At 46.4% G+C, this 26237-nt stretch overlaps 1 protein-coding gene across 1 annotated transcript in view; it reads right to left on the minus strand.

Annotated features, from left to right (window-relative positions):
• Positions 1 to 26237, minus strand: part of LOC311102162 (eukaryotic translation initiation factor 4 gamma 1-like) — a 53673-nt gene that overhangs the window by 7038 nt on the left and 20398 nt on the right. Inside the window, exons 7-23 of the mRNA XM_084143403.1 lie at positions 25808 to 25898; positions 15006 to 15145; positions 9848 to 9964; positions 9588 to 9666; positions 8523 to 9259; positions 8093 to 8261; positions 7355 to 7443; positions 6854 to 7046; positions 6384 to 6517; positions 6005 to 6178; positions 5503 to 5910; positions 5192 to 5338; positions 4793 to 5026; positions 4556 to 4660; positions 771 to 1088; positions 246 to 369; positions 49 to 166 (exon numbers count right to left, since the gene is read on the minus strand). Of these exons, the coding sequence (XP_083999529.1) occupies positions 49 to 166; positions 246 to 369; positions 771 to 1088; positions 4556 to 4660; positions 4793 to 5026; positions 5192 to 5338; positions 5503 to 5910; positions 6005 to 6178; positions 6384 to 6517; positions 6854 to 7046; positions 7355 to 7443; positions 8093 to 8261; positions 8523 to 9259; positions 9588 to 9666; positions 9848 to 9964; positions 15006 to 15145; positions 25808 to 25898 (3377 nt within the window). The remainder of the gene's footprint in view (positions 1 to 48; positions 167 to 245; positions 370 to 770; positions 1089 to 4555; positions 4661 to 4792; positions 5027 to 5191; positions 5339 to 5502; positions 5911 to 6004; positions 6179 to 6383; positions 6518 to 6853; positions 7047 to 7354; positions 7444 to 8092; positions 8262 to 8522; positions 9260 to 9587; positions 9667 to 9847; positions 9965 to 15005; positions 15146 to 25807; positions 25899 to 26237) is intronic.

The raw sequence follows: 26237 nt of genomic DNA on the forward strand, positions 1-26237 counted from the left end.
TATGTAAAGGACAGATGTAGTATGTTGTAACGTCCCAGTGCTGCTGACCTATGAGGAACTCTTCTGTCCGAGTCATGTGAGGGCCCTGAGGAGGAGGGCTGCTGTGGCTGCAGGGCTGAGAACCTGTTGAGGGTGCTGGTGGCTGGGCGGCCTCCTGACTCTGGGGCTACACACACACAGTTAATTTTTAAAGAGCCTAAGAGTAGATATTTCACAGTGGTGGGTGTACTGGTAAGAGGACTTACTGACTTCCCCAGTGGGTTTGGCTCCGGTGGTGCCTCCACTGCTGCCCTTGCCCCAGCTGCCCCACATGCCCTTACCCCCAAGCTGGGGCGCCAGCAGCTGGTTGTTAAAGTCCAAAGCCCCGGGCTGCAGAGAGAAGGAGAGGTTAGAAACATTACTTTTGAGGAAAGAAGACTAGCAGTATTGTTGGGGGCAAAACATCTTGAGATCTGAAAAAGGTCTGAAGTTTCAAGTTACATAAGTGAGAAGTTTGGAGGAGTCAGAAATGGTATGGTCATAACTCTAAATGGAGGTTAAAGGTTAAGTGGTGAGTACCAGACTACAGAGTGAGTGGGTTTGGGGTTTCAGTCCAACAGATTAGATTAGAAGAGTTGGGAATGGTAGGGCTGATAGAACTTTACAATGGGGTTGAAGGTTAAGGAGGTGGGTGCTAGACTACAAGTGGAGGGGGTTGGAGTGTTTCAGTCCAAACAGAGTATGGGTCCACGATACATGGCTGAGAATCCACAGTATTATGTATCACTGACCTTAGTGATCTTGCTGAGTCGGCTGGTGTCGATGGGTCTGCTTTTGGTGGAAATGGGAATTGTGTTCCAGCCTTCGTCCTGGGGCTGACTCCTTTGGCCCGCCTGGGGGTGTTGGCCCCCACGGCTCCCCTGATCTCTTCCTCCTCCTCCTCCTCCTCCTCCACCACCACCACGTCCTCCACCTCCTCCTCGGGTGTTCTGGTTGAGGAGTTGCTGCTGCACCTTGAGAACCTCCCTGTGCTCCTCCAGCTCAGCCTCCTTGTGGATCTGGTCTATGGTCTTGGGGCCCTGCTCTCCTCTCCTGGGGACCCATGTGTTCTGGGAGGGGGGAGTGGGAGTGAGTTAGGGCTGTCCCAGACTAAAAAAAATATTGGCTCAACAGTCGTCCTTTTCTTTCGACCAATCGATATTTCCATATATAGACAGACACACCCTATGTGTTTGAATAAAAATCAACTACATATGCACTGAGCTTGTCTGATGCTTTAAGAACACGGTTTGATTAAATAATGATGACACACAAATGACTCCAGAAAGAGCCTGATGGTCCCACTGTGTTAAAACAAAATGACAGCGAGTGCCTGTGTGACTGGCGCAAGTTGTCTCTCTCTCCTCCCTACTGCAGCCAAAAGGCACCACGGCACAGCAAGTGTTTATTGTGCTGTCCGTGCTGAAGCTGCAACATCATTTCAGCCATTTAGTTTCTTACTTGTTGCAGATTGAAAAGTTCTGTTACCGAAATCCATAATTTGTTTAGGACAAACACTCCCTATTCCCTCAACCCTTGCTCTCTTTACGTAAAACATGTAAACATAGCATGCATGTGACCAATAGGGCCTGACCTATAGCCTATCATAAACACATCAATTAATTGGTTATAACAAACTCCAAACACAGTAACACGTGACAGCAAAATGGATGCGGAGGACGTGAAAAATAAATGCGCAAATGTTTACTGGTTGCTCCGGAGGGGAAGGGGAAGTCAGATCTGTGGAAGACATTTGACTTAGTTGTGGAAACTACTGGAGATCAAGAAAAAGGAGGGTATAGGAGCAAGCGTTGCATGAGTATTATGTGTGCCAAACAGTTGCTGTCAGATTACAATAATAAATAAAAACCATTTGGAAGTGTAAACACTAAATAAATAAGTGTACCAGAGAGTCTGTTCTAATGAGAAATTAAAAATATAAAGCCTTTATTATAGCAGACTAAAAACAGTTGCATGCATTCGTGAATTGTGGTTTATTTATTGTTTAGGCTAATTATTCAAAGCTCCCTTTATTATTTAATTTTAAAACTAAAATGCTTGATTGCATTTTAAAGCATGAATGTCTCGCATGCTGTGTGATGACATGAACGAATGAATCATTGAATGAATGATTGATTGATTGATTGATACAGTAGCCTATATATTGAAATATAGGCCTAAGTAAGTTACGGTATTAAGACTAAACAGGAAGGTCTCTTAGGCCTACAGCTCGATGGTGGTTATACAAGGCTACTATACAAAGCCTACTAATGATAACGACATTACTTATTATAATGATGATCATAATAATAATAACAATAAGAAGGAGATTAAGGAAAAGGTCTTAGAGTGATGGACTGTGCCATACCGTGGCCTCCGCAATGGATTAGTCCACTGAGACCGACACGAATCAGACAGGTGTCTTGTGCACCCTGAAAAAAGGATGTGTTACGACTGCACGACTAAAGAAATCTCGGTCGACCAACAGCCTATCGACCAGTCGACTAAATGGGGTCAGCACTACAGTGAGTACAGTAATATACTTTAACTGAGGATTGGAATTAAATGGAAAAGTGTGGCATACCCTTAACACTCCATATCTCTTCAAGTCAAAGGTCACTTAGTCAATAAATTAAGACAAATGGGTGACTTGACAACAGGGCTATAGAAAGAGCACGAGAGCGAGAGAGATGCCTTGCCTTAACCCCGCTGTCAGCTTTTCCAGACAATGGAAACTGAAACTATAGCGTTTTCCCAGTAAATGGCAGGGGCCAGTGTGCTGACTGAGTGCAGCTGATCAGCTCTTATGAAACATCCCGACTGCTGCTTTGGTAACAGCTTTGGTAAGACACTTACTGGGGGTGGAACCATAGCAATCCTATAACTGTAATTATGGATCCAGTGCAACACCACATCACTGCTCTAACCATACTGCGAGTCACTGTCGAACAGACACACAAACACATTGAGGCTCTGCAGACATTTTCCCAGAAAAGTCACCGGAGACTAAACTAGTTAAAGTGGAACAGTCCAGCATTTATGTTGTTTTCTGGTAAACTGCATTACAAGAAAACCTCAGACACACACAGCTAACAGTACTGTACAAATACATGCACATCTAGACCTTAGATAGAGGCCTAGGCTACAGATCCTTAGTTAACATACCTGTATGTCCTTAGTAACTAGTAGTTTTCAAACAAAGTAAGAAATGTGAGTTTGTGAATCACTGAAAGCTTAGCGAATGGGTCATAGGCATTAGGCTTGGGCTGTATACCGTATATTTCGGGTTATTTGGAAATACCCACGGGATGGTTTTTCAATACTGTCAATACCACTGAAAGTATTTATTTGAAGCTTAATTAATTTGAATATTTGTAGCTAGTTTTTAAATAAATACCTGCAGTCAACTTGTACAATTTAGGAGATAATGAAATATCAAGATCTGCGTTATGAAGCTTATCGGTTGTCTTGGGAGTAACTGCAGCCCGCGCCAGGTGATCTAGTTACAGTATGGAATTCACAACTAGATATCTTATAACTAAGTTAACTGTCTAAAATGTGCTAAATGATCTGCAGTTGTGTATTTGGTTTGCTAACTTAGTACCAAGTTATCTAGCTAAGTGGTTAGCTTCTTGCAATCAAGCTCCTCTTGGTAACAGAAGAGAATACCTTCCGTCTAATATTAGTTTTGTGCGTGCACCAAACTGTGTGGCATTTTTGAGTTACTTGTATAACTTTATGAGTGGGATGTCTGTCCTGCAAAGTTTGTCAAGAGACTGTATAAAATGTTTGCATGCGTTCGTTAGATTTGACATGTACTTGTTAGCATTGCACTGTGGTCAGTGCAGGTATTACCGAATATCCTGGTATGGCACAAGATCGGTATGAAGGTAGGACAATCTGGATACTGCCCAAGCCTAATAGGCATGGATAACTAGTTTGTGTGAACATCAAGGGACACATCCGTTTAGAAGGGTGGTAGACATCTAGACGGTGAATGACTTTGAGAGGAGGGAGTCGGTTACAGTAGCTTGGAGAGATGGGATTGGCTGCGGGGTGCAGACTGACTCCTGTCTCAGCCTATGGTACAGAGGGGCAAAGCTGGGGATCCTCCCTGTATTAAAGAGCTGAGTTTGTCTCTCTATTATCCCACTTCAGAACCCACACGGGCCAGGACTACAGACTAGTGTGGGCGTCTACGGGGCTGTAAAACAACACAACCCACTATGATACACTACACATGCATGCATAGAGAGGGCTTGTAAAGGAAGTGAGACTAGAGTTCAGAGGTGATTTGGGATCAGGGATACATTCAGAGGTCAGAGGTGATTTGGGGTCATGGATAAAATCAGGGTTTAGGGGAGACTATTCTGTCTATGGTAGTTTGACCAAGTGTTTACTGATATGCTTGGATACATACCAACCAGAGGACAAGGGTCAGTCAGATTAGATAGAGATGACCAAAAGGTTTAGGTGAGAGGGCTGAAGCATTACCCAGACACTGGTGTGTGTGTGTGTGTGTGTGAGGAGGTATTACCCTCCTGAGGTCCAGTACGTCCTGCAGCATGAAGCGGATTCTGGACGATGTCTTCTTCTCCTTGATGATCTTGTCCATCTGGGTAAAGTACTGGTCCATACGAGGCTACAGAAAGAGAGACAGGCAGGTTAGTGTGTATGTGTTGGTGTGTAAATCTATGTTTCTTAGAAATAATTTGGTCTAAGTGTTGTAAAGGATGCGTGTCTGTGTGTGTCAGTGACACTGGTTCAGCATTACCTTTGCCTTCTCAAAGTCCAGGTCCTTCCCTATAGTGGACAAGAGTCTACAGAGGCACTCTAGCGACTCCTCATCGTGGTTCTTCAGCAGCTTGACGATGCAGTCGTGCATGATGGCCTCAGTCAGCATCTTCAGCTTGAACAGCTCACCAATGAACTTGATGTTGCCTAGCGACCGCCGCCGCGCCTTGTCTTTGGCCTCCTCCAGCTCCGCCTTCAGGCGATCCTTCTCCTCCTTCAGACAGGAAGTGATGTAACAGAGGGAGAGGAAGCAGGAAGTAGGGGGAGGGAGGAGAGGGAGGCATACCAGACAGATGGTCAGCTAACTCCTACAGAAATCAAAACCAAGTGTGTCTGTGTGAGAGAGACATTTTAATTGGTCACAGAGCCCAGCTCGTACCGTGGCTGCAGCATCCAGCTCTTTCTGCTTCTCCTCAAAGATGACATCATCGTCCTTGTCCTTCTCAAACTCCTTCTGACAGCGGTTCAGAAGCAGCTTGCGAAAATTCACAGTGACTCCTGGCTTGTCTGTAGTGGGGACTTTGAGCTGACAAGATGAAAAGACAAAGAAACAATTTAGGCCACGGTTGGAGAGTTTTGCAGACGTCATATAAAGTCAGTGGTCCAGACACGTGGCACAGAACGGAGGTCATCACCAGACCAAGACCAGCACACTAGGTGTACACACACACACCCTTCAGAGTCACTCACCCCAATAAGGCAGCGGCACATGTTGGCGTAGGCCACAGAGAAGTTGGGTTCAGAGATGGCCTTCTCAAAGATCAGATCTATCACTCCCTTCAGCCTCTCCTCCGTATCGATGGTCAGCTCTGTGACCTGCTTCATCAGCTGTTGGAACATCTGAGGGGTCAGCTTGTTCAGGATACTACGGACCCTCTTGAACAGCTCCTTGGTCTTGGCCTCTTCTGGGTCGTCGAGCTCCTCCTCAGGAGCAGCTCGCCCACTGGCAGCCTTCTTGACAGCGGGCTTCCAGGCCTTCTCAGCCTTGTTGAGCTTCACGTCGTCCGTCAGAGAGGAAGAGATGTTGATGATCCTCCTGGGCTCCTTACGCTGGCCCTGCTGGGAGCGACGCGGTCCTCCACCACCCATACCAGAGGGCTGGAGGAGAGGAGGGAGGGGAAAATGAAAGTTTTAATATAATCAGAGTGTAGTATTTGAGAAGATTGACAGATAGTTTTCCATGGTAACTCACTGGTCCTCCTCTGTGGCCACCCCCTCCACCACCACCACCACCTCCACCTCCTCCACCTCCTCCACCTCCCATTCCAGGCCTGCCCAGGTTGGCAAACGAGGGTGTGAAGTCGGTGCCCATGTTCATCCCTGGCAAACGGCTGGGGTCCAACTGGCGGAGAGGGGCCTTATTCGCCTGGAGAGAGAGAGAAGTAGTACCAGGAATAGAGAGAAACAATGACGGAACCAGAGGACAGAAGATAAATAATGACGGACACAAAGAAAGACAAAATAAATAACTGGTGATGAAAGTGGTCCATAAAAATAAATGCATGAAAATAATCTCCAATGGACCGTGCAGTGATTCCTCCAGTCCAGCAGGGGACAGTGTTGTACGGTACCTTGTCCAGCACAACATCACTGATCTGAGGCAGGCCCTCAGGCTTGGACATGGCGACACTGATGAACTGGAAGCCCAGCAGGAAGTCCCTGTCATACCTCTTCTTCTCCTCTGGGTCTATAGGCCTACATAGTTCTGGAGGAGAGGAACAAGGAATTATAGAGGAATCACATATGTGAGTTTTCATCAGTATAGCGTTCAGGTTGGTAGAGTTGGGGTATATAGTCTGGCATCCGAACTGAGTATCACTCCGTTTCACTTTTTTTTTTAAAACATACATTGATGTCAAATGGGACTTTAGGACTCGTGCTCTGACAAAGCATTTCCAATAAAGTGAAACTTTGCATCCTCTCTTGACTGACAGAGGCAGACCTTGTGAGATAAGGTGTAGAGGATAACGTTAAGAGGATAATATTCTAAGTAAGTATAGAAATGTTACAGGGCATCTTAGGGCCAAGGTTCAGAACCCACCCTCTTTGTACTGGTACTTCAGATCCCCGGGCTTGGGTTCGATATTCTCTGCATCTAGTTTGTCCTCCTTCTCCTCCCACGTCTCATCCACCTCTTCGACTGCAGGGGTGGCGGCTGGGCGGGGCTCCTCGGCGTCAGAGGCAGAAGTGGGTGTGGCCTGCTCTGGCTCAGGAGGGCTCTCCACTACCTGCTCCTGGAGAGAGAGAGAAGAGATGGAAGAGAGAGAGAGAGAAGAGATGGAAGAGAGAAAGAGAAGAGATGGAAGAGAGAGAGAGAGAAGAGAGAGAGAGGGTGGAGAGGAGAGGAGAGCGAGAAGGGGGGGGGGGGACGTATTAGTCACTGTAAACATTTTTTCTTCTTCTTCTTCTGGGGTTTTTATGGGCCAGCTGTAAACAGGCATTCTTAAAGCTTTGATATGATGGCGTGGGTAGTGTATTTGATATGAGATAGCGTGGGTGGTGTGTTTGATATGGATGGCGTGGGTAGTTTGTGTGAACGGACCTCCTTAAAGGCATCCAGGAGGTCTCCAACAGCCTCCTTCTTGTTCAGATCCTTCATCTTCCTCTTTTTCTTCGGCACAGAAACAGCAGCTACAAGCAGAACACCACCAACACAGTCAGACTAAACCACCATGGATTGACACTCAATCCCCAATCCAACCCTAGCACCCAAACTCCACCTAGCCTATCAGAAATCAAGGTGGAGCGGTTACCACATTGCCAATATCTCTTCAACGTTTTATTTTTATGGCTTTCTGTTGGAGCTATGATCACTCCAAGTACCCACTGTTCCGGGTCCTCGGCGTAGACATAACCCTGTCACTCTCTGCCCCTCATGACACAGGCTCGACACACAGTCGGACTGCAACGTAGATCCTCCTAGACAATGTTTCATCTTCACGAAGTGCCAACGGGTAGGGTTAGGAATTGAAATTGAGAAAGACAATGTGGTTGAATGAGACAGACAGACAGATGGCTCCAGACAGAGGAAAAAGACAGACAGACAGATGGCTCCAGACAGAGGAAAAAGACAGACAGACAGATGGCTCCAGACAGAGGAAAAAGACAGACAGACAGATGGCTCCAGACAGAGGAAAAAGACAGACAGACAGATGGCTCCAGACAGAGGAAAAAGACAGACAGACAGATGGCTCCAGACAGAGGAAAAAGACAGACAGAGGGAGACTGTTTCAAAGAAAGAAAAAAAAAGCGAGAGTCAGTCAGTCAGACTGATACTGACCTTGCATAGAACTCTCCCCGGCTGGGGTGTTGCTCTGTGGTGGTGGAGAGTCCATCTCGTCTTCCACGCGGAGCGCAGTTACCTCTGTAGTAGTAGCAGTCTCAGCTAGGACATGGGTCGCCTGGGCAAGGGGGGCGGGAGTCGCCTGGGCAAGGGGGGCGGGCTTCGCCTGGGCAAGGGGGGCGGGAGTCGCCTGGGCAAGGGGGGCGGGCGTCGCCTGGGCAAGGGGGGCGGGCGTCCCCTTGGCAAGGGGGGCGGCGGGCGTCCCCTTGGCAACGGGGGCGGCGGGCGTCCCCTTGGCAACGGGCGTACCCTTGACAACGGGGGCGGCGGGCGTACCCTTGACAACGGGGGCGGCGGGCGTCCCCTTGACAACGGGGGCGGCGGGCGTCCCCTTGACAACGGTGGCGGGCGTTGCTGTGACGGCAACAGGCGTGGGTTTAGGCATAGGTGCCTCCCTCTGTAACTGGGCCGCCTCAGGCTCAGCGATGGGGCTGACGTCACACTCCGACGACTCCGCAGACACCTTCTCAGGGTCCTGGGGGCTGGGGAGCGGCAGGCCATTGGGCAGCCTGAGCTCCTCTGGCTGGGCAATGGGAGACTCCAGGGGGGGTTCTGCTGCCTGGGGGGAGGGCATGGTGATGGACAGGGCTGATGGCTCCTCCTCCTCGGCTGGGGGGGGCTGTGCTGCAGACATACCGTTAGTGCTGCTGCTAGGGGTGGTCACTGGAGCAAGGGAAGGCTCAGGTTTGGATGATGTAGTCACCTCCTCCCTAGCCTCCGCCACCTCCTCTTTAATCTCCTCCCGCTCCTCCTTGGCGGCTGAGGGATGCTCCTCGGCTGCAGGAGTGTGGCAGGGTTCAGGCAGGGGCGCAGGGTAAGCAGGCACTTCAGGGGCAGATGGGGCTGGAGCAGCGGCCGGGGCTGGCGCGTCCATCATGTCTGCAATGGGACTAGTTGAGGGTGTGGGGGTGGTAGGGGCAGTATTCTGGAGGGTGGTAGTTGCCCGTGGGGGTGTGGGTAGGTCCTGGGGTAAGGAAGGAGATTTACTGTTCGTGTCTGGGGGTTTGACCTCTGTAGGGGTAGGGGCAGTCTTGACCAGTTCAGGGGTTTTAGACTGGGCTGGGGGGTCAGTGATGAGAGTGGCTGCAGGTTTCCCTCTGTCATCTGAGGAGGAAAGGAGATGCCATGAGCAAAACCTACTGGAGAGCCTGCTCAACCATTACATTTCTAGGGTGAATTGAACCCACTCAAGTGGCCATAGTAGCATACTAATGTTCAAATTTACCCTCATGTCTGTTGATCATATTTTGATAATTACCCACTTATTATCAATTCGTCATTACACTGTAAAAATACACGGGACCTTTGCAAAGGAGCATTTTGCCTATGTGAGTTAGTCAAATTCACGAAAAATGACTTTGTACTGGAGGTGAACCAATGAGCGACAGCCAGCTACGTCCCTCTAGATCACCTGACCCCTCGGCCAACTCACCTGGTCTGACCACGACAGGTGTCACGTTCTCACCGTTGGCCTGGGCAACGGCTGGGCCCTCTGATCCAGATATAGACGACTAAGGGACAGAACACAACACAGAGACATTAGGTAACTGGAGTGGACACAACCATATGACAGGTTAGATACAATATGTCCAATATGAAAACAAAATGTCTGCACATCCAAAAACAGGACGGTATGGTAGCTAAATGTGTGTAAAGGGATGATGGTTGGTGACGAGGGTAATGGTAGCTCACCTCTGAAGAGTCGTCGCTCACCTGTGGGGGTGTGGGGGTGGTGCCACTGCGGGTGCCCCCTGACATAATCTCCTCAGTGATGTCTTTACCACCCTGGTTAGGGTCTCGTATTATGATCTATAGAGAGGACACAAGACAACAGTGAGGGATACAAGAAGAAAAATAGAGAGAATGCAGTATAGCCTTCGATAAAAAACGTGTTACTTGCTTCATTCCCTTTCTAAAGGAGGAGAGGGAGAGCAAAAAAGAGAGAAAGAGTGAGAGTAAAGGAGAGAGGGAGGGTGAGTTTAGGGGGTGGGGAAAGCTGGAAAAGAGAAGAGCTGTCACAACTAACTACTTTCTATGATGCTAGGCCCTGTTTCCAACTGTGCCAAGTCTTCTGGGTTGTACTGTAGGGCTGTGGCCTAGCAGCGTCTTCATCAGCAGAGCTACATTTCTCACATACTGACACAAGAAACACCAGCCCCACAAAGCTATGCAGTCTGACAAACACAGATTTCTACACGGATTGCTGCCTTGTTTTAACAAATTCTTCCCCAACAAAATATGACTACGGAAATACTCAACTTCAGCCAAGTTGCCAAACAAATTCCAGTGCAAGCCAGACATCTTACAAGGCGTGCCCTTACACAGAGCCACATGTTTTCTATCACAAACTCCGCTCTCTTTCTGTCTGTCACAAACGTACACACACACTAAGAGTTGTCAGCAACAGGCGTGAGCCAGCACATTCCCCCGCTGGTAGAGTCGTTTACCTGACACACGGACAGGCTCCAGAGCCCCTAGCAGGCCTCTCTCATCCTGGGGTCAGAGTTGAGTTGTCGGCCAGCAGGCCTCTCCCAGCAAGCAGGCTGCTTTTGCAACCGTGGTTGGGAACACACACGTAGCCTACTCCCTCAACAACTCACTGAGCAGAGCAGAGCAGAGCCAGCAGGGCAGAGCCTCGTTCCCAGCTCTCACACACATGTACAGAGGGAGAGAGAAAAGACAAAAAGAGGGAGAGAGAAAAGACAAAAAGAGAGCGAGAGAGCGAAGCCAGAGCGAAGCCAGAGCGACTGGCCTTGTGGAGCAGCAGCACTGGAATGCAAGCGGCCCCACCCACTGAGCACCGAACTACAGACAGTCAAAGGGGGCCAAAGAGAGGGGGAAAGAGGGAGGAGGAATTCCAGAAAAAAGGAGAGGAGAAAGAAAACGATTCAAAACTTAATCAAATGAGCTCCAGCTAGTGCAAACAAGGAGAGGGGTATGCCACAGAAGCAGCAGCGGAGAGAGAGCGAGAGAAGGGGAGGAGTTAGGAGGGGAGGAGATAGGTCAGCCATTGCGCTTCTGGCTCAGAAGGGGAGGAGCCTGGCAGCCACGTGGAGCTATGCGCTGACATGTCCTTCAACAACCCCCCCCCCCCCCCCTACCCAGAGAGAGAGAGAGGAGAGAGCGCTGCTTAAAGGCAGTGGGTAACAAAAGGAAAAAAAAATAGAAAATGACCTCAGTTACAAGACAGTTTCTATTAAACATTCTGCTTAGCTCTGCTGAAAAACAGCTTTACACTTCATACTCTTCTGGCAGACATTTTTGAAACCATCTAGAAAGACACATCGTGACGCTCAGACTGGCTGAAGCACGACTGACTCACTGTGGGGTGTCCTGCTGCAGCTCTTCCTCCCCTGCCCCCCCAGTCTACCATCCTCCTAGTGGGACTGGGAGCTGAGGGAGCCTCTCTTGAAGGACCTTGAGCAGCGTGCAGCTTCGGACGGGGCCGCTTGGCTGGCCAACGTCCGCCCCAGCTACGACAGCCAGCTGCATGCTCCCACAGCCAATGATAAAGCAGCCAGGCCCACCGTACCATACAGAGCACAGATACACTGGAGACTAGATCAGACTAGTCCACCGTACAGAGCACAGATACTCAATTAGATAAGCCTAGCACACTGATGCACTGCAGACTAGATCAGAGTAGTCTACCATAGAGCACAGTCTAACCTAGATCAGCCAGGTCCACTTTAGTCAGCTCAGCACAGGAACAAATCAGCTTAGTCCACCATAGAGCGCAGTAGAGCACAAGAGGAAAACTTGATCAGCGGTCTGCCATTGAGGTGCTAAAAAACCAGACCAGTCCACCATAGACATTAGGACTGGGAATTGCCAGGGACCTCACGATACAATATTATCATGATACATAGGTGCCGATACGATACATATTGAGATTCTCACGATTCTATATGTATTGCGATTCGATGTTTCAAACATACTGCTCAATATACACAGAGTGATAAAGTAACCAGGTGAAAGCTATGATCCCTTATTGATGTCACCTGTTAAATCCACTTCAATAAATGTAGATGAAGGGGAGGAGACAGGTTAAAGAAGGATTTTTAAGCCTTGAGACATGGATTGTTTATGTGTGCCATTCAGATAAAATATTTAAGTGCCTTTGAAGGGGTATGGTAGTAGGTGCCAAGTGCACCGGTTTGAGTGTGTCAAGAACTGCAAAGCTGCTGGGGTTTTCCTACGCTCAACAGTTTCCTGTGTGTATCAAGAATGGGCCACCACCCAAAGGACATGCAGCAAACTTGACAACTGTGGGAAGCATTGGAGTCAACATTTGCCAGCATCCCTGTGGAATGCTTTCGACACCTTGTAGTCTATGCCGACAAATTGAGGCTGTTCTGAGGGCAAAAGGGGGTGCAACGCAATATTAGGAAGGTGTTCCTAATGTTTTGTACACTCAGTGTATGTCTGCTGCAGAGAGAGAAAATGTGTTTAGATCAGTCATGGAAATAAAAGTGCTGAAAACATGTTGGCTCACTATTTAAATATAAGATTAAGGACAAGCTATAAGATGAAAAATACTGGAGTTTTGGCGCAGGTACAGCCAACTAGCGCTAGCTGACGCTACCTAGCAAGAAATTTGAAAATATATATGTTATACAAATATACTTTGAGTCAAAGTATTGATATAATATCGTCCAAAATAATATTGTGATATGTAACTATGGTTTCAGATGAATCCAGACCAGCCGAGGCCACCAGCAGCCAGGAGAGGTACACTAGTACTACAGCCTTAAAGAACATGCTTCAGTCACACAGCAGTTTAGTGTTACAGTTCATCAGGTCAAAAGTTATCCATTTCAAATCAATGACTGAACCAAATGTAAATCATAAGGAGTAGACCCATCTAGAATCCTCCCTAGACAGAATACAACACTACCACACAGCACAGTGTTTATCACACAAGTCCTCTCATTACCATGGCAACCTGTCATGTGACATCCACCAGAGTGTAGGCCGGCCAGACAAACAGGAAGACACAGTAGCTGTAGACCAAAACCGCACTGTGCACCTTCACAGTGGATGATGGGGGAAAGGCATCAGTGTTGGACACACCTTACTGACAAACTATACTTGTTTTTTTTTAAATATTCACACGCTTTATTAGCACAGTCCTTCTCTTCCTTTAAAACATGAGAATCACTGAAGTATTCAAACCCTGCTCTGCATGAGGGGGAACATTGACTGTATAACATCAGGCCCCTAATGTCTCTTGGTGGGCGTTTCCAGTTCTGTGACCTGTCCATTCTGGGATGAGGATACCTGATTGTCTACCTAAGTAGAGGTGTTTACATGGGCTGGCCTGTGGTCCAGCAGTTAGTGCCGCTGACCCTGGCATACCAGAGTGGGCATGTGTTCCAATCCAACTCACTGACTACCAGAGTGGGCATGTGTTCCAATCCAAATCACTGACTACCAGAGTGGGCATGTGTTCCAATCCAACTCACTGACTACCAGAGTGGGCATGTGTTCCAATCCAACTCACTGACTACCAGAGTGGGCATGTGTTCCAATCCAACTCACTGACTACCAGAGTGGGCATGTGTTCCAATTCAACTCACTGACCTTGTGCTCCTCCCAGCTCTCCTGTCTTTTCTCCACTATCCTATCTGTTCAATAAAACCACAACAAAATATGAAAGCAGTAAAAAACTAATGTAGAGGTGGGGTGATCAAATCAAATTTTATTTGTCACATACGTGTTTAGCAGATGTTATAGCAGGTGTAGCGAAATGCTTGTGCTTCTAGCTCCGACAGTGCAGTAATATCGAACAAGTAATATCGAACAATTTCACAACATATACCCAATACACACAAAACTAGTAAGGAATGGAATTTAAAAATACATATATGGACAAGCAATGACAGAGTGGCATGATGAGTTTACCTGTGTGTGGTGTATAACAGTAGAGGTGGGGTGATGAGTTTACCTGTGTGTGGTGTATAACAGTAGAGGTGGGGTGATGAGTTTACCTGTGTGTGGTGTATAACAGTAGAGGTGGGGTGATGAGTTTACCTGTGTGAGGTGTATAACAGTAGAGGTGGGGTGATGAGTTTACCTGTGTGTGGTGTATAACAGTAGAGGTGGGGTGATGAGTTTACCTGTGTGTGGTGTATAACAGTAGAGGTGGGGTGATGAGTTTACCTGTGTGAGGTGTATAACAGTAGAGGTGGGGTGATGAGTTTACCTGTGTGTGGTGTATAACAGTAGAGGTGGGGTGATGAGTTTACCTGTGTGTGGTGTATAACAGTAGAGGTGGGGTGATGAGTTTACCTGTGTGTGGTGTATAACAGTAGAGGTGGGGTGATGAGTTTACCTGTGTGTGGTGTATAACAGTAGAGGTGGGGTGATGAGTTTACCTGTGTGTGGTGTATAACAGTAGAGGTGGGGTGATGAGTTTACCTGTGTGTGGTGTATAACAGTAGAGGTGGGGTGATGAGTTTACCTGTGTGAGGTGTATAACAGTAGAGGTGGGGTGATGAGTTTACCTGTGTGTGGTGTATAACAGTAGAGGTGGGGTGATGAGTTTACCTGTGTGTGGTGTATAACAGTAGAGGTGGGGTGATGAGTTTACCTGTGTGTGGTGTATAACAGTAGAGGTGGGGTGATGAGTTTACCTGTGTGTGGTGTAAAACAGTAGACGTGGGGTGATGAGTTTACCTGTGTGTGGTGTATAACAGTAGAGGTGGGGTGATGAGTTTACCTGTGTGTGGTGTATAACAGTAGAGGTGGGGTGATGAGTTTACCTGTGTGTGGTGTATAACAGTAGAGGTGGGGTGATGAGTTTACCTGTGTGTGGTGTATAACAGTAGAGGTGGGGTGATGAGTTTACCTTTACCTGTTTGCGCTCCCTTTTGGACTGGATCTGTTGCTGTGGAGGTGGTTGCTGCTGCTGGGGGGGAGGGTTCATGATGACCGGAGCAGCCGGCACTGAGGGCGTGTACTGCTGTTGGGCCGAGTAGTATGCCCCTGCTGTGGAGAAGACCGAGAGAGACGTCCAACAAACTTTAAATTAGCATGCAAGTAGTTCTGAATGTCAACACTTGTGGAAATCCCCAGCAAAACGCCAAAGTTTGGTGTCATAAACATATGTATTGTGAGAACAGGTGCAGTACTAACCACTATGAGAACCACTTAAAAATATCCTCCGTACTAATTCACCAGCTGCAGCAGATAGTTTGAGTAATTTCAAAATTAAAGGGAAACTACACAATTTTTCAACATCATATTCATCTCCAGCACCACCCCAACATCAACATATGTGAAAATGGTGCCTTTCTATGTTTTGAAGTAAAAAAGACAGGAAGATAAGTGTTTCCAATTAAATCATGGTGTGCTTTGTGTGATTTTGACCAATTGTGAGTAGGCATTGGAAACACTTTCCTTTATGTTTTTTAACTACAAAACATAGAAAAGCACTATTTTCACATACAGTGCAGTGAAAAAGTATTTGTCCCCTTTCTAATTTTCTCTACTTTAGCATATTTATGATCCTGAAGGTTAATAAATCTTTAACCAAAACATAATATTAGATCAAGGGAACCTGAGTGAACAAAACAACAATTATACTTATTTCATAAACAAAGTTATGCAACACCCAATGCACCTGAGTGAAAACGTAAATGCCCCCTTACACTCAATAACTGGTTGTGCCACCTTTAGCTGCAATGACTGCAACCAAATGCTTCCTGTAGTTGTTGATTATTTGTCTCTCACATCGCTGTGGAGGAATTTTGACCTACTCTTGCATGCAGAACAGCTTTAACTCAGCGACATTTGCGGCTTTTCAAGCACGAACTGCTCGTTTCAAATCCTGCCACCACATCTCAATTGGGATTAGGTCTGGCGTTTGACTAGGCCTTTCCTAAACTTCAAATTTGTTGCTTTTTAGCCATTTTCCTGTAGACTTCATTGTTTGTTTTGGATCATTGTCTTGCTGCATGACCCAGCTGCGCTTCAGCTTCAGCTCACAGAGGGAGGGCCTGACATTGTCCTGTAGAATACTGACACAGAGCAGAATTCATGGTTCCTTCTATTAAGGAAAGTCGTCCAGGTCCTGAAGCAGCAAAGCATCCCCAAACCTTCACACTACCTCCACGCTTGACCATTGGTATGAGGTTCTTACTGTGGAACGCAGTGTTTGGTTCTTGCGAGGCATAATGGGTTCCATGTTGTCCAAAAAGTTATACTTTTGAATCATCTGTTCATAGAACATTCTTCCAAGAGTCTTCATGATCATCCAGGTGCTTTTTGGCAAACTTGAGTCAACTTTTTGGACGACATGGAACCCATTATGCCTGGCGAAAACCAAACACTGCGTTGAATACAGTGCCTTCGGAAAGTATTCAGACCCCTTGACTTTTTCTACATTTTGTTACAGCCTTATTCTAAAATGGATTAAATAAAATCAGCAATCTAAGTATTCAGACCCTTTGCTAGACTTGAAATTGAGCTCAGGTGCAACTCGATTGCAGTCCACCTGTCGTAAATTCAATTGATTGGACATGATTTGGAAAGGAACACACCGGTCTATATAAAAGGTCCCACAGTTGACAGTGCATGTCAGAGCAAAAACCAAGCAATGAGGTCGAAGGAATTGTCCATAGAGCTCCGACAGGATTGTGCCGAGACACAAATCTGGGGAAGGGTAAAAAAAAAAAAAGAATCTGACAGAGCACTAGAGTTCCTCTGTGGAGATGGGAGAACCTTCCAGAAGGACAACCATCTCTGCAGCACTCCACCAATCAGGCCTTTATGGTAGAGTGGCCAGACGGAAGCCACTCCTCAGTAAAAGGCACATGACAGCCCGTTTGGAGTTTGCCAAAAGGCACCTAAAGACTCTCAGACCATGAGAAAAAATATTCTCTGGTCTGATGAAACCAAGACTGAACTCTTTGGCCTGAATGCCAAGCATCACATCTGGAGGAAATCTGGCACCATCCCTACGATGAAGCATGGTGGTGGCAACATCATGCTGTGGGGATGTTTTTCAGCGGCAGGGACTGGAAGACTAGTCAGGATCGAGGCAAAGATGAACGGAGCAAAGTACAGAGAGATCCTTGAAGGAAACCTGCTCCAGAGCACTCAGGACCTCAGACTGGGGGCTAAGGTTCACCTTCCAACAGGACAAGGAACCTAAGCACACAGCCAAGACAACACAGGAGTGGCTTTGGGACAAGTCTGTGAATGTCCTTGAGTGGCCCAGCCATAGCCCGGACTTGATCAGTAGGGCCTTCAGAAAGTATTCACACCCCTTAACTTTTCCACATTTTGTTGTGGTACAGGCTCAATTTAAAATGGATTAAACGTAGATATGTTTTACACTGGCCTAAACACAATACCACATGTTAGTGGAATGATGCTTTTTGAAATTTTTACAAATTAATTACAAATGAAAAGCTGAAATGAGACAATACGTATTCAACCCCTTTGTTATGGCAAGCCTAAATAAGTTCAGGAGTAAACATTTGCTTAACAAGTCACATAATAAATTGCATGGACTCACTCCTGTGTGCAATAATAGTGTTTAACATGATTTTTGAATGACTACCTCATACCCCACACATACAATTATATGTAAGGTCCCTCAGTCGAGCAGTGAATTTCAAACACAGATTCAACTACAAAGAAGGGCACCTTATTGGTAGATTGGTAAAAAAAAAAAAAAAAAAAGAATACATTGAACATCCCTTTCAGCATGGTGAAGTTATTAATTACACTCTGGATGGTGTATCAATACACCCAGTCACTACAAAGATATAGGCGTCCTTCCTAACTCAGTTGCCGGAGAGGATGGAATCCACTCAGGGATTTCACCATGAGGCCAATGGTGACTTTAAAACAGTTAAAGAGTTAATTGGCTTTGATAGGAGAAAACTGAGGATGGATCAACATCGTAGCTACTCCACAATACTATCCTAATTGACAGAGTGAAAAGGAAGCCTCTACATAATAAAAAATATTCCAAAACATGCATGCTGTTTGCAACAAGGTTAATACTGCAAAAAATTTGGCAAAGCAATTAACTTTTTATCCTGAATACAAAGTGTTATGTTTGGGGCAAATCCAATAAAAACACATTACTGAGAACCACTCTCCATATTTTCAAGCATAGTGGTGGCTGCATCATGTTATGGGTATGCTTGTAATCATGGGATAAAACAATTGAATAGAGCTAAGCACAGGCAAAATCCTAGAGGAAAACCTTGTTCAGTCTGCTTTCCACCTGACACTGGGAGATGAATTCACCTTTCAGCAGGACAATAACCTAAAACACAAGGCCAAATCTACACTGGAGTTGCTTACCAAGAAGAAAGTGAATGTTCCCGAGTGGCTGAGTTACAGTTTCGACTTAAATCTATGGCAAGACCTGAAAATGGTTGTCTAGCAATGATCAACAACCAATTTGACAGAGCTTGAAGAATTTTGAAAAGAATGGGCAAATGTTGCACAATCCAGATGTGGAAAGCGCTTACAGACTTATCCAGAAAGACTCAAAGTTGTAATCGCTGCCAAAGGTGCTTCTACAAAGTATTGACTCAGGGGTGTGAATACTTATGTAAATATTTCAGTATTTCATGTTCAATAAATTTGCCAAAATTTCTAAAAACATGTTTTCACTTTGTCATTATGGGTCATTGGGTGTAGATGGGTGAGAAAAATAAATATTGAATTCAGGCTTTAACAAAATGTGGAATAAGTTAAGGGGTATGAATACTTTCTGAAGGCACTGCAAGTCCGAAATGGAAGACAAACAGAATGTCATCTGTAGCACCATAGACTCCACTGATCAGCCAAAACAAGCTCAATAACTCAACGCATGCACACACTCCTACTGAATATGCATTCACCTGTATTGTGAGTAGGCCTATGACATATTCAGTTACCCAGTTTATCAAGAGATTTGCCAATAAAATTATTACCATTATGTTATGTAGTTAGATGGGTAAAAACGAAGTCAAATGTATGGTTTGATTAAAAAAATTAATGCATACATGGCTGTCTATGGAAAAGTGTCATCAACATTTTCACATTTTATGATATTGAATATAGGCCTAAAATATATGCCACCAGCCTCCTTGACCTTAAGAAAATCAGTATTGGCAACAACAACAAAAATCCATTTCGGTCATTTTCTACAGTAAATGTATTGACAGAGACAGACAGACCGACCGACTCCTAACAAATAGTTTGAGCTTCTTACAAGTAAACAAAGCTACAGCATCTTTTATGTCTCCATTCTTCATCCTGACTGAACACAAAGGATAACGGACTAGGCTACTTCAGGAAACAGGCCTAATGGTTTCCTCTGTTATAATGACATGGTGCTTTAATGACTGCTTTCACCGCAGATCACTCCTCTAGTGTTCCAGACATAGGGCCTAAGCCTACAGTCAAACCCTAGGCCGAAGGCATCTAGGGTAGATTTGAGAGTAATGTATTGGCATAAGCAATACAGCAGAAATGCTACCAAGCCTATCAGAGGGCAATGTTTAGCCATCCAATCCTTTCACATCTATATGTTATGTGCCTAGGGAGTATGGGCTAGGGGTTGTTCCTGGACAACAAGCAATTACGGTAGGCCATAGGACCATGACAGCACTCCCTCCTTGAGTTGCCTGCCCACTACCAATCCTTCCCCCACCCTAATCACCAATCACCATGCCCACTCCAGTCTTTTCCACATTCACACAGAGATCCCAAATTTAAAGACTCCATCTTCAGAAATACATGACTCCTTCATAGTTCATTAGTCTTACCTGGTCTTTCCAGACCTGGCCTTCCTAGTTCATTAGTCTGGTCTTTCCAGACCTGGCCTTCCTAGTTCATTAGTCTGGTCTTTCCAGACCTGGCCTTCCAAGGGCGTCAGCTACAGTGTCAACCAGTCTCCTCCCGCTCTCTCAAGCTCACTTACACACATCCCCCTCTTCTCTCCCTCGCTCACAGAAAAAAACGAACGGAGGTGGCCTCTCTGCGAGTAGCTCTCTCAGCACACATTTCAGTCTAACTCCCATTACAGAGTCTGCATTGTTGACCAGGAAGAGCACAGACTAAATATAGTCAAAACCCACACCGAGCACAGAGAGGGAGGGAGAGGGGGAACATGCACAAGAAGAGAAAGCAAAGGGAACAGGACTTTCTTGGAGAGTGTCCCGTCCCAGTAAATAAGAGTTTGAGATATGAGTCACGAAGAGAGGGAGGGAATGGGGGAGCAAAAGGGGGGTGGAGAGAGTGGGATTAAAGGAGACGGTGTAACCAGACCACATCACAGAGTTACCCTCAGCCTGCTGGGAGCTCATCCTAGAGGCACGGTTCCCCATCTCAATGGCGTCCTGAGAGTGTGAGAGAGAGGAGAACACAGGGGGAGAAGAGCGTATCGTCTTACCCCTTTCTCTGAAGTCCTCCTCTCCTATCTGTCTACAGCTGGGTTATGCCCTCAAAACTGCTCAGACTATTTTTACTACTCTCCTCCCTCATTTGACCTCTCTCCGTTTCACCCCCCTCTCGCTCCCTCTCGTCCGTCCCTCCTTCCCTATCTCTCTCTCAAAGTGTATCCACAAGTAGCCCAAGTCTCCTGGGGTCAGCAGTGTGAACCAGAGGAGAGCTGTACACCATGAGAGAGAGAGAAGAGAGAGACACACCCCTCTTTTTTTAAATGGCAGTGATCTGAGCCCAGGACGTAGGTGGGTGGGTGGGTGTTAGTAAATCACTCAACTGTGGGCTAAAAAGAACCCCCTCCCACCTGTATCCCATCACCACAAAACCTGGGAGGGTAGGGGGGGGAACTGTTTTTCACCTGGTCATGGGCTGTGATCATGTTGCCAGTGCCAACTAATGGATTGCAGGTATTCTATGGCTCTGCAGAATGTGCTGCTTATACCAGTTTTCCACTGTGGTACCCAGTTGATGGCTACTCCTGTTAGGACTACAGCTCTGCTGTGGAAAAACATACCAGACCCAAACCATGCCTGGTTCCAGCTCCAGGAGGCTGTATTGACGCCACAGAGTTAACCTACTAGTTCACCAACAGAGGGCCTAAACAAACACTCATCTTATTCACACTGAAAGAGGCAAATCAGAACCCAGCTGTGGGTCCCCCCCAATTTTGGTTAAATAAAAAATCTCATCAGGGCTCTAGATTGTTAGTGTGTGTGTGTGCGGTGCTGAAGCCAAGTTCTCGTCTCATTGTCACATGACCATTGAAGGAGGGTCATGTGTCAGACTGACCTCATGACATATGGCTTCTAGAATAAAGGGTGACACACACACCATGACAACCTTATGATGAGTCTGATAAAGATGCAACAACCATACAACATCCTAAACAAACAACTCCAAGAGGGTCAATAATTAGACCATAGACACATTTCCTAGGGTGATGATAGTACCTAAATCAGAGTGAAGCAAGTCTCAGTAGTCCCACTGCAGTTACAACTTGGGCAGTGGTCATTACATACAGTATGGCCTACTAATATACACTACATGGCCAAAAGTATGTGGACACCACTTCAAATTAGTAGGTTCAGCTATTTCAGCCCCACCTGTTGCCGACAGGTGTATAAAATTGAGCACACCGCCATGCAATCTCCATAGACAAACATTGGCAATTTAACGGCACGTACTGAAGAGCTCAGTGACTTTCAACTTTGCACCGTCATAGGATGCCACCTTCCCAACAAGTCAGTTCGTCAAATTTCTGCCCTGCTAGAGCTGCCCCGGTCAACTGTATGTGCTGTTATTGTGAAGTGGAAATGTCTAGGAGCAACAACGGCTCAGCCGCGAAGTGGTAGGCCACACAAACTCACAGAACATGACCGCCGAGTGCTTAAGTGCGTAGCGCGTAAACTTTGTCTGTCCTCAGTTGCAACACTTACTACCGAGTTCCAAACTGCCTTTGGAAGCAACGTCAGCACAATTCATGAAATGGGTTTGCATGGCCAAGTAGCCGCACACAAGCCTAAGATCCCCATGCGCAATGCCAAGTGGTGTAGTGGTGTAAAGCTCGCCGCCATTGGACTCTGGAGCAGTGGAAATGCATTCTCTGGAGTGACGAATCACGCTTCATCATCTGGCAGTCCGACGGACGAATCTGGGTTTGGCAGATGCCAGGAGAACGCTACCTGCCCCAATGCATAGTGTCAACTGTAAAGTTTGGTGGAGGAGAAATAATGGTCTGGGGCTGTTGTTCATGGTTCGGGCTAGGCCCCTTAGTTCCAGTGAAGGGAAGTCTTAATGCTACAGCATACAATTACATTCTAGACGATTCTGTGCTTCCAAATTTGTGGCAACAGTTTGGGGAAGGCCCTTTCCTGTTTCAGCATGACAATGCCCCCGTGCACAAAACGAGGTCCATACAGAAATGGTTTGTCGAGATCGGTGTGGAAGAACTTGACTGGCCTGCACAGAGCCCTGACCTCAACCCCATTGAACACCTTTGGGATGAATTGGAACACAGACTGCGAGCCAGGCCTAATCGCCCAACATCAGTGGCCGACCTCACTAATGGCTGAATGGAAGCAAGTCCCCGCAGCAATGTTCCAACATCTAGTGGAAAGTCTTCCCAGAGAGAACCTCCCGAGTGGCGCAGTGGTCTAAGGCAGTGCCACTAGAGATCCTGGTTCGAATCCAGGCTCTGTCGTAGCCGGCCGTGACCGGGAGACCCATGGGGCGGCGCACAATTGGCCCAGCGTCGTCCAGTGTAGGGGAGGGAATGGCAGGCAGGGATGTAGCTCAGTTGGTAGAGCATGACGTTTGCAACGCCAGGGTTGTGGGTTCGATTCCCACGGGGGTATGAAAAATAAAAAAATAATGTATGCACTCACTAACTGTAAGTCGCTCTGGATAAGAGCATCTGCTAAATGACTTAAATGTAAATGTAAGAGTGGAGGCTGTTATAGCAGCAAAGCGGGGACCAACTCCATATTGATGCCCATGATTTTCGAATGAGATGTTCGACAAGCGGGTGTCCACAAACATATGGCCATGTAGTGTATTTCTGGAATTATTTTGTATTTAGGAATGGCCCACAAAAAAAAGTGTCTTCCGTAGCCTGCACTCAAGTAGGAACCGCTTCCGAAGGTTACATTTGTAATATGCCAGGTAGTCTACACTGGTTGTAAAGCGGATCAATGTGTTTAATTTAAAGAATTGTGCAATAAATATAGCAGCACGAGAAAGCTGGGATCGTCTTAAATAGCGGCCAGTCAAAACTCTGTTTTCACACGCAATTGTGCAATGACTGGGCTTATAAGAACAGATGTTTCACTAGGATCTGTAGGCTATGGGCTCTCTAACCCTGTTCCAGCAGTCCTAGGCCTATAAGCTACATTTGGAGTTATTTGGCCACTTTAGTTGTGATACAAACCTTATCAAAACATATAGGCCTATGGGCTAGGCTACATGATGATTGCGACTATGATTTGAAAATGTATTGTACTGTTTCTTGCCTTTTAGTCTGCACATGCTGGGCATCATTCGCAAGTGATAATATTCTCACCCTTCAGACTATTCTCAATTTAATCTGGTCTTTACATATACAAAATAATGTGTGTGAAATTAGTTGATTTACAAAAATGGGCAATTTTCAAGCACCTGTCGGAACAGGGGCAAAAAAGACGTCACCTGTATGCACTTGAATGGCAATTGGAGGACGCTTTTCCCATGGTTCATTTTCATGCCAGCTATGAGGAGCTGGCTCTCGCAGCGCAACAGGTGATTCTGCACAAACGCTGAGTGCCACGGCTCTCATGAAGTATTTGATTTCGATTGCATTGATGTCAGTGATTAGAGGGACAATAGAGCACTGAGTACAAGGCCATTAGCAAGTTTGATAGGATACTAATGACCATCAGAGCACAGTTTTGGAATAGCCTAGTTACCGTGACTTAACGGTCACGTGGAATTTGACTGCGGTCATAATAATAATAATAATATGCCATTTAGCAGACGCTTTTATCCAAAGCGACTTACAGTCATGCGTGCATACATTTTTGTGTATGGGTGGTCCCGGGGATCGAACCCACTACCTTGGCGTTACAAGCGCCGTGCTCTACCAGCTGAGCTACATGACTGGTGACTGCCGGTGTGGCGGTAATACTGTCACTGTAACAGCCCTAGTTACAACAACACCAAACAAAATCATAGACTGGTGCCACATACTGGGCATTTCAAATCAAAGGTGTGGGCTTGAGGGGATGAAATGAAGGGGCATTTCTGGAATGATCACCACTGCACTACATAGGCCCCTTTCAATTTAAATCCCTCACCAGCTAACATGTACTTGATCTGCTTCTATCTAGCCCTCTAATTCCCACTCCCTCAGGAGTGAAAATCTCAGAGGACTGTTTAGGTGAAAACAGTAAAGAGGAAGCTCCACTTTGCCTACTGATGAGCTAGGCCGGCGGAGCCATCACCATACTGCTTACACATATCCAGTCCTTTCAGGTATTTTAAAACAGCGAATGGGAGAAGGAGCTAGCTAGGGGGCCAAATGGAAGCAAGACAAATCTGTGAGGCACTGAGGGGAGGTATTTGAGTGTTACACACCTCCAGAGCACCAGCCCCAAGACTAGTAGTTCATGCCGAACTGGAAGAAGCAGCAGTGAGCTGAGCCTGAGGACACATTCACTTCCCTTCCTCCTGGACTTGGTCTCAGCCAGAAGCTTATTGGAGCAGACCCAAATACATTCCTACCCCAAATCAACTTAGCACTGCAGTCTCAAAACACACACACAGGCAGAGGCTCTGTGCACGTTTGTCTGTCTGTCCATGGCTGCAGAAGGCCAGACAAACAGGGAGTCAGTGTGAGACTGGTGCATGGGAATTTAAGTACGGTATGTGTGACAGTGCATGTGTTAGCCAGGTGCGAGTACAGTATGCGACAGCATGAGAGTCAGTACCTTTGTGAGGCATTGAGAGAGCACATGACTAGTGTGAGCACACAAACTAATTATATTAGACTGGCACCACGAGGACAAATTCTAAAAATTTATATATCCACACACAACCAACCACACATGAATTTCCCGCTCTCTCAAAACTTTCTTTACAATCAACCATCTTGTTAACCATGTTGGAGTAATATATGTCAAGACTTGGATAACATTTCTAAAGTAGATTTCATATATGGACTGCTCTGACCATGGCTGGTCAATGTTGAAATGTATGAACTGTACAGACAGACTAAGCCACTACATAGCTCACAGGCTTGTGAGCAGGGTCACCAAGCTTGTTTTCAGGACAACCAGTGAGCTTTCTATAGCCCCTGTACTGGCGAACACATACCCCTAGAGGGCAGTCAAACTCTGCATCACCAGCCCAGAGGCCTTCGTTCCTGGACAAAATAAACAGGGAAGTCAGGAAATTTGGAATAGACAACACTGTTGGGAATTACTTATTTGTGCCGAAATAAGTAACAGCTTTGGAATTTGACCTGTGTGTCAGTGTTGAACTCAATTTCACTTGAATTCAGTGAATTGAAATTCTGTTGAAAATACTTTTAAATTAATCTCAGGAATTGACATCCCTGTTTTCAGTGTGTCCAGGAGAGAGCGGTGTTAGGCTGAGGCCTGTGGTGTTGGGTAAAGGAGGGTATCGGCAGGCGAGGCCCCAAACAGAGCCTCTTACCATACATACCATATTCAGCTGGGCTGGTGCCTGGGTAGAAGCCTGGGGTGCCCGGCGGGACCGGGTACTGCTGAGGGGTGGCTACGTACGTTGACCGGTACTGAGGGAGAGAGACATGTCAGAATGGTTTAGATATAAGATAATCTAAATGTACATTGTAAAATGTTCCGCAAGCCCAGAGTATTCAAGGCAAACTAAAGCTCAACTACAAAAGAACAATGGGTAGGATGGAAAAGGTGCAAAGACAGCCTGCCAACTAGTATTGATCTAACTCATTCAACACACACCTATACCTTTCTTTGTTCCACACACACACACACACACACACACACTTGTGTGGTTTTGAAGGCCAATAAGCTGTGGCAGGACTACCTCTCTTAATATTGAACTTATACCCCTCTACCTCCGTCTAACACACAGTAACACCCATCCCTCTCTC

This window comes from Coregonus lavaretus (genome assembly GCF_964263955.1).
Source record: "Coregonus lavaretus genome assembly, chromosome: 26".
Taxonomy (NCBI): domain Eukaryota; kingdom Metazoa; phylum Chordata; class Actinopteri; order Salmoniformes; family Salmonidae; genus Coregonus; species Coregonus lavaretus.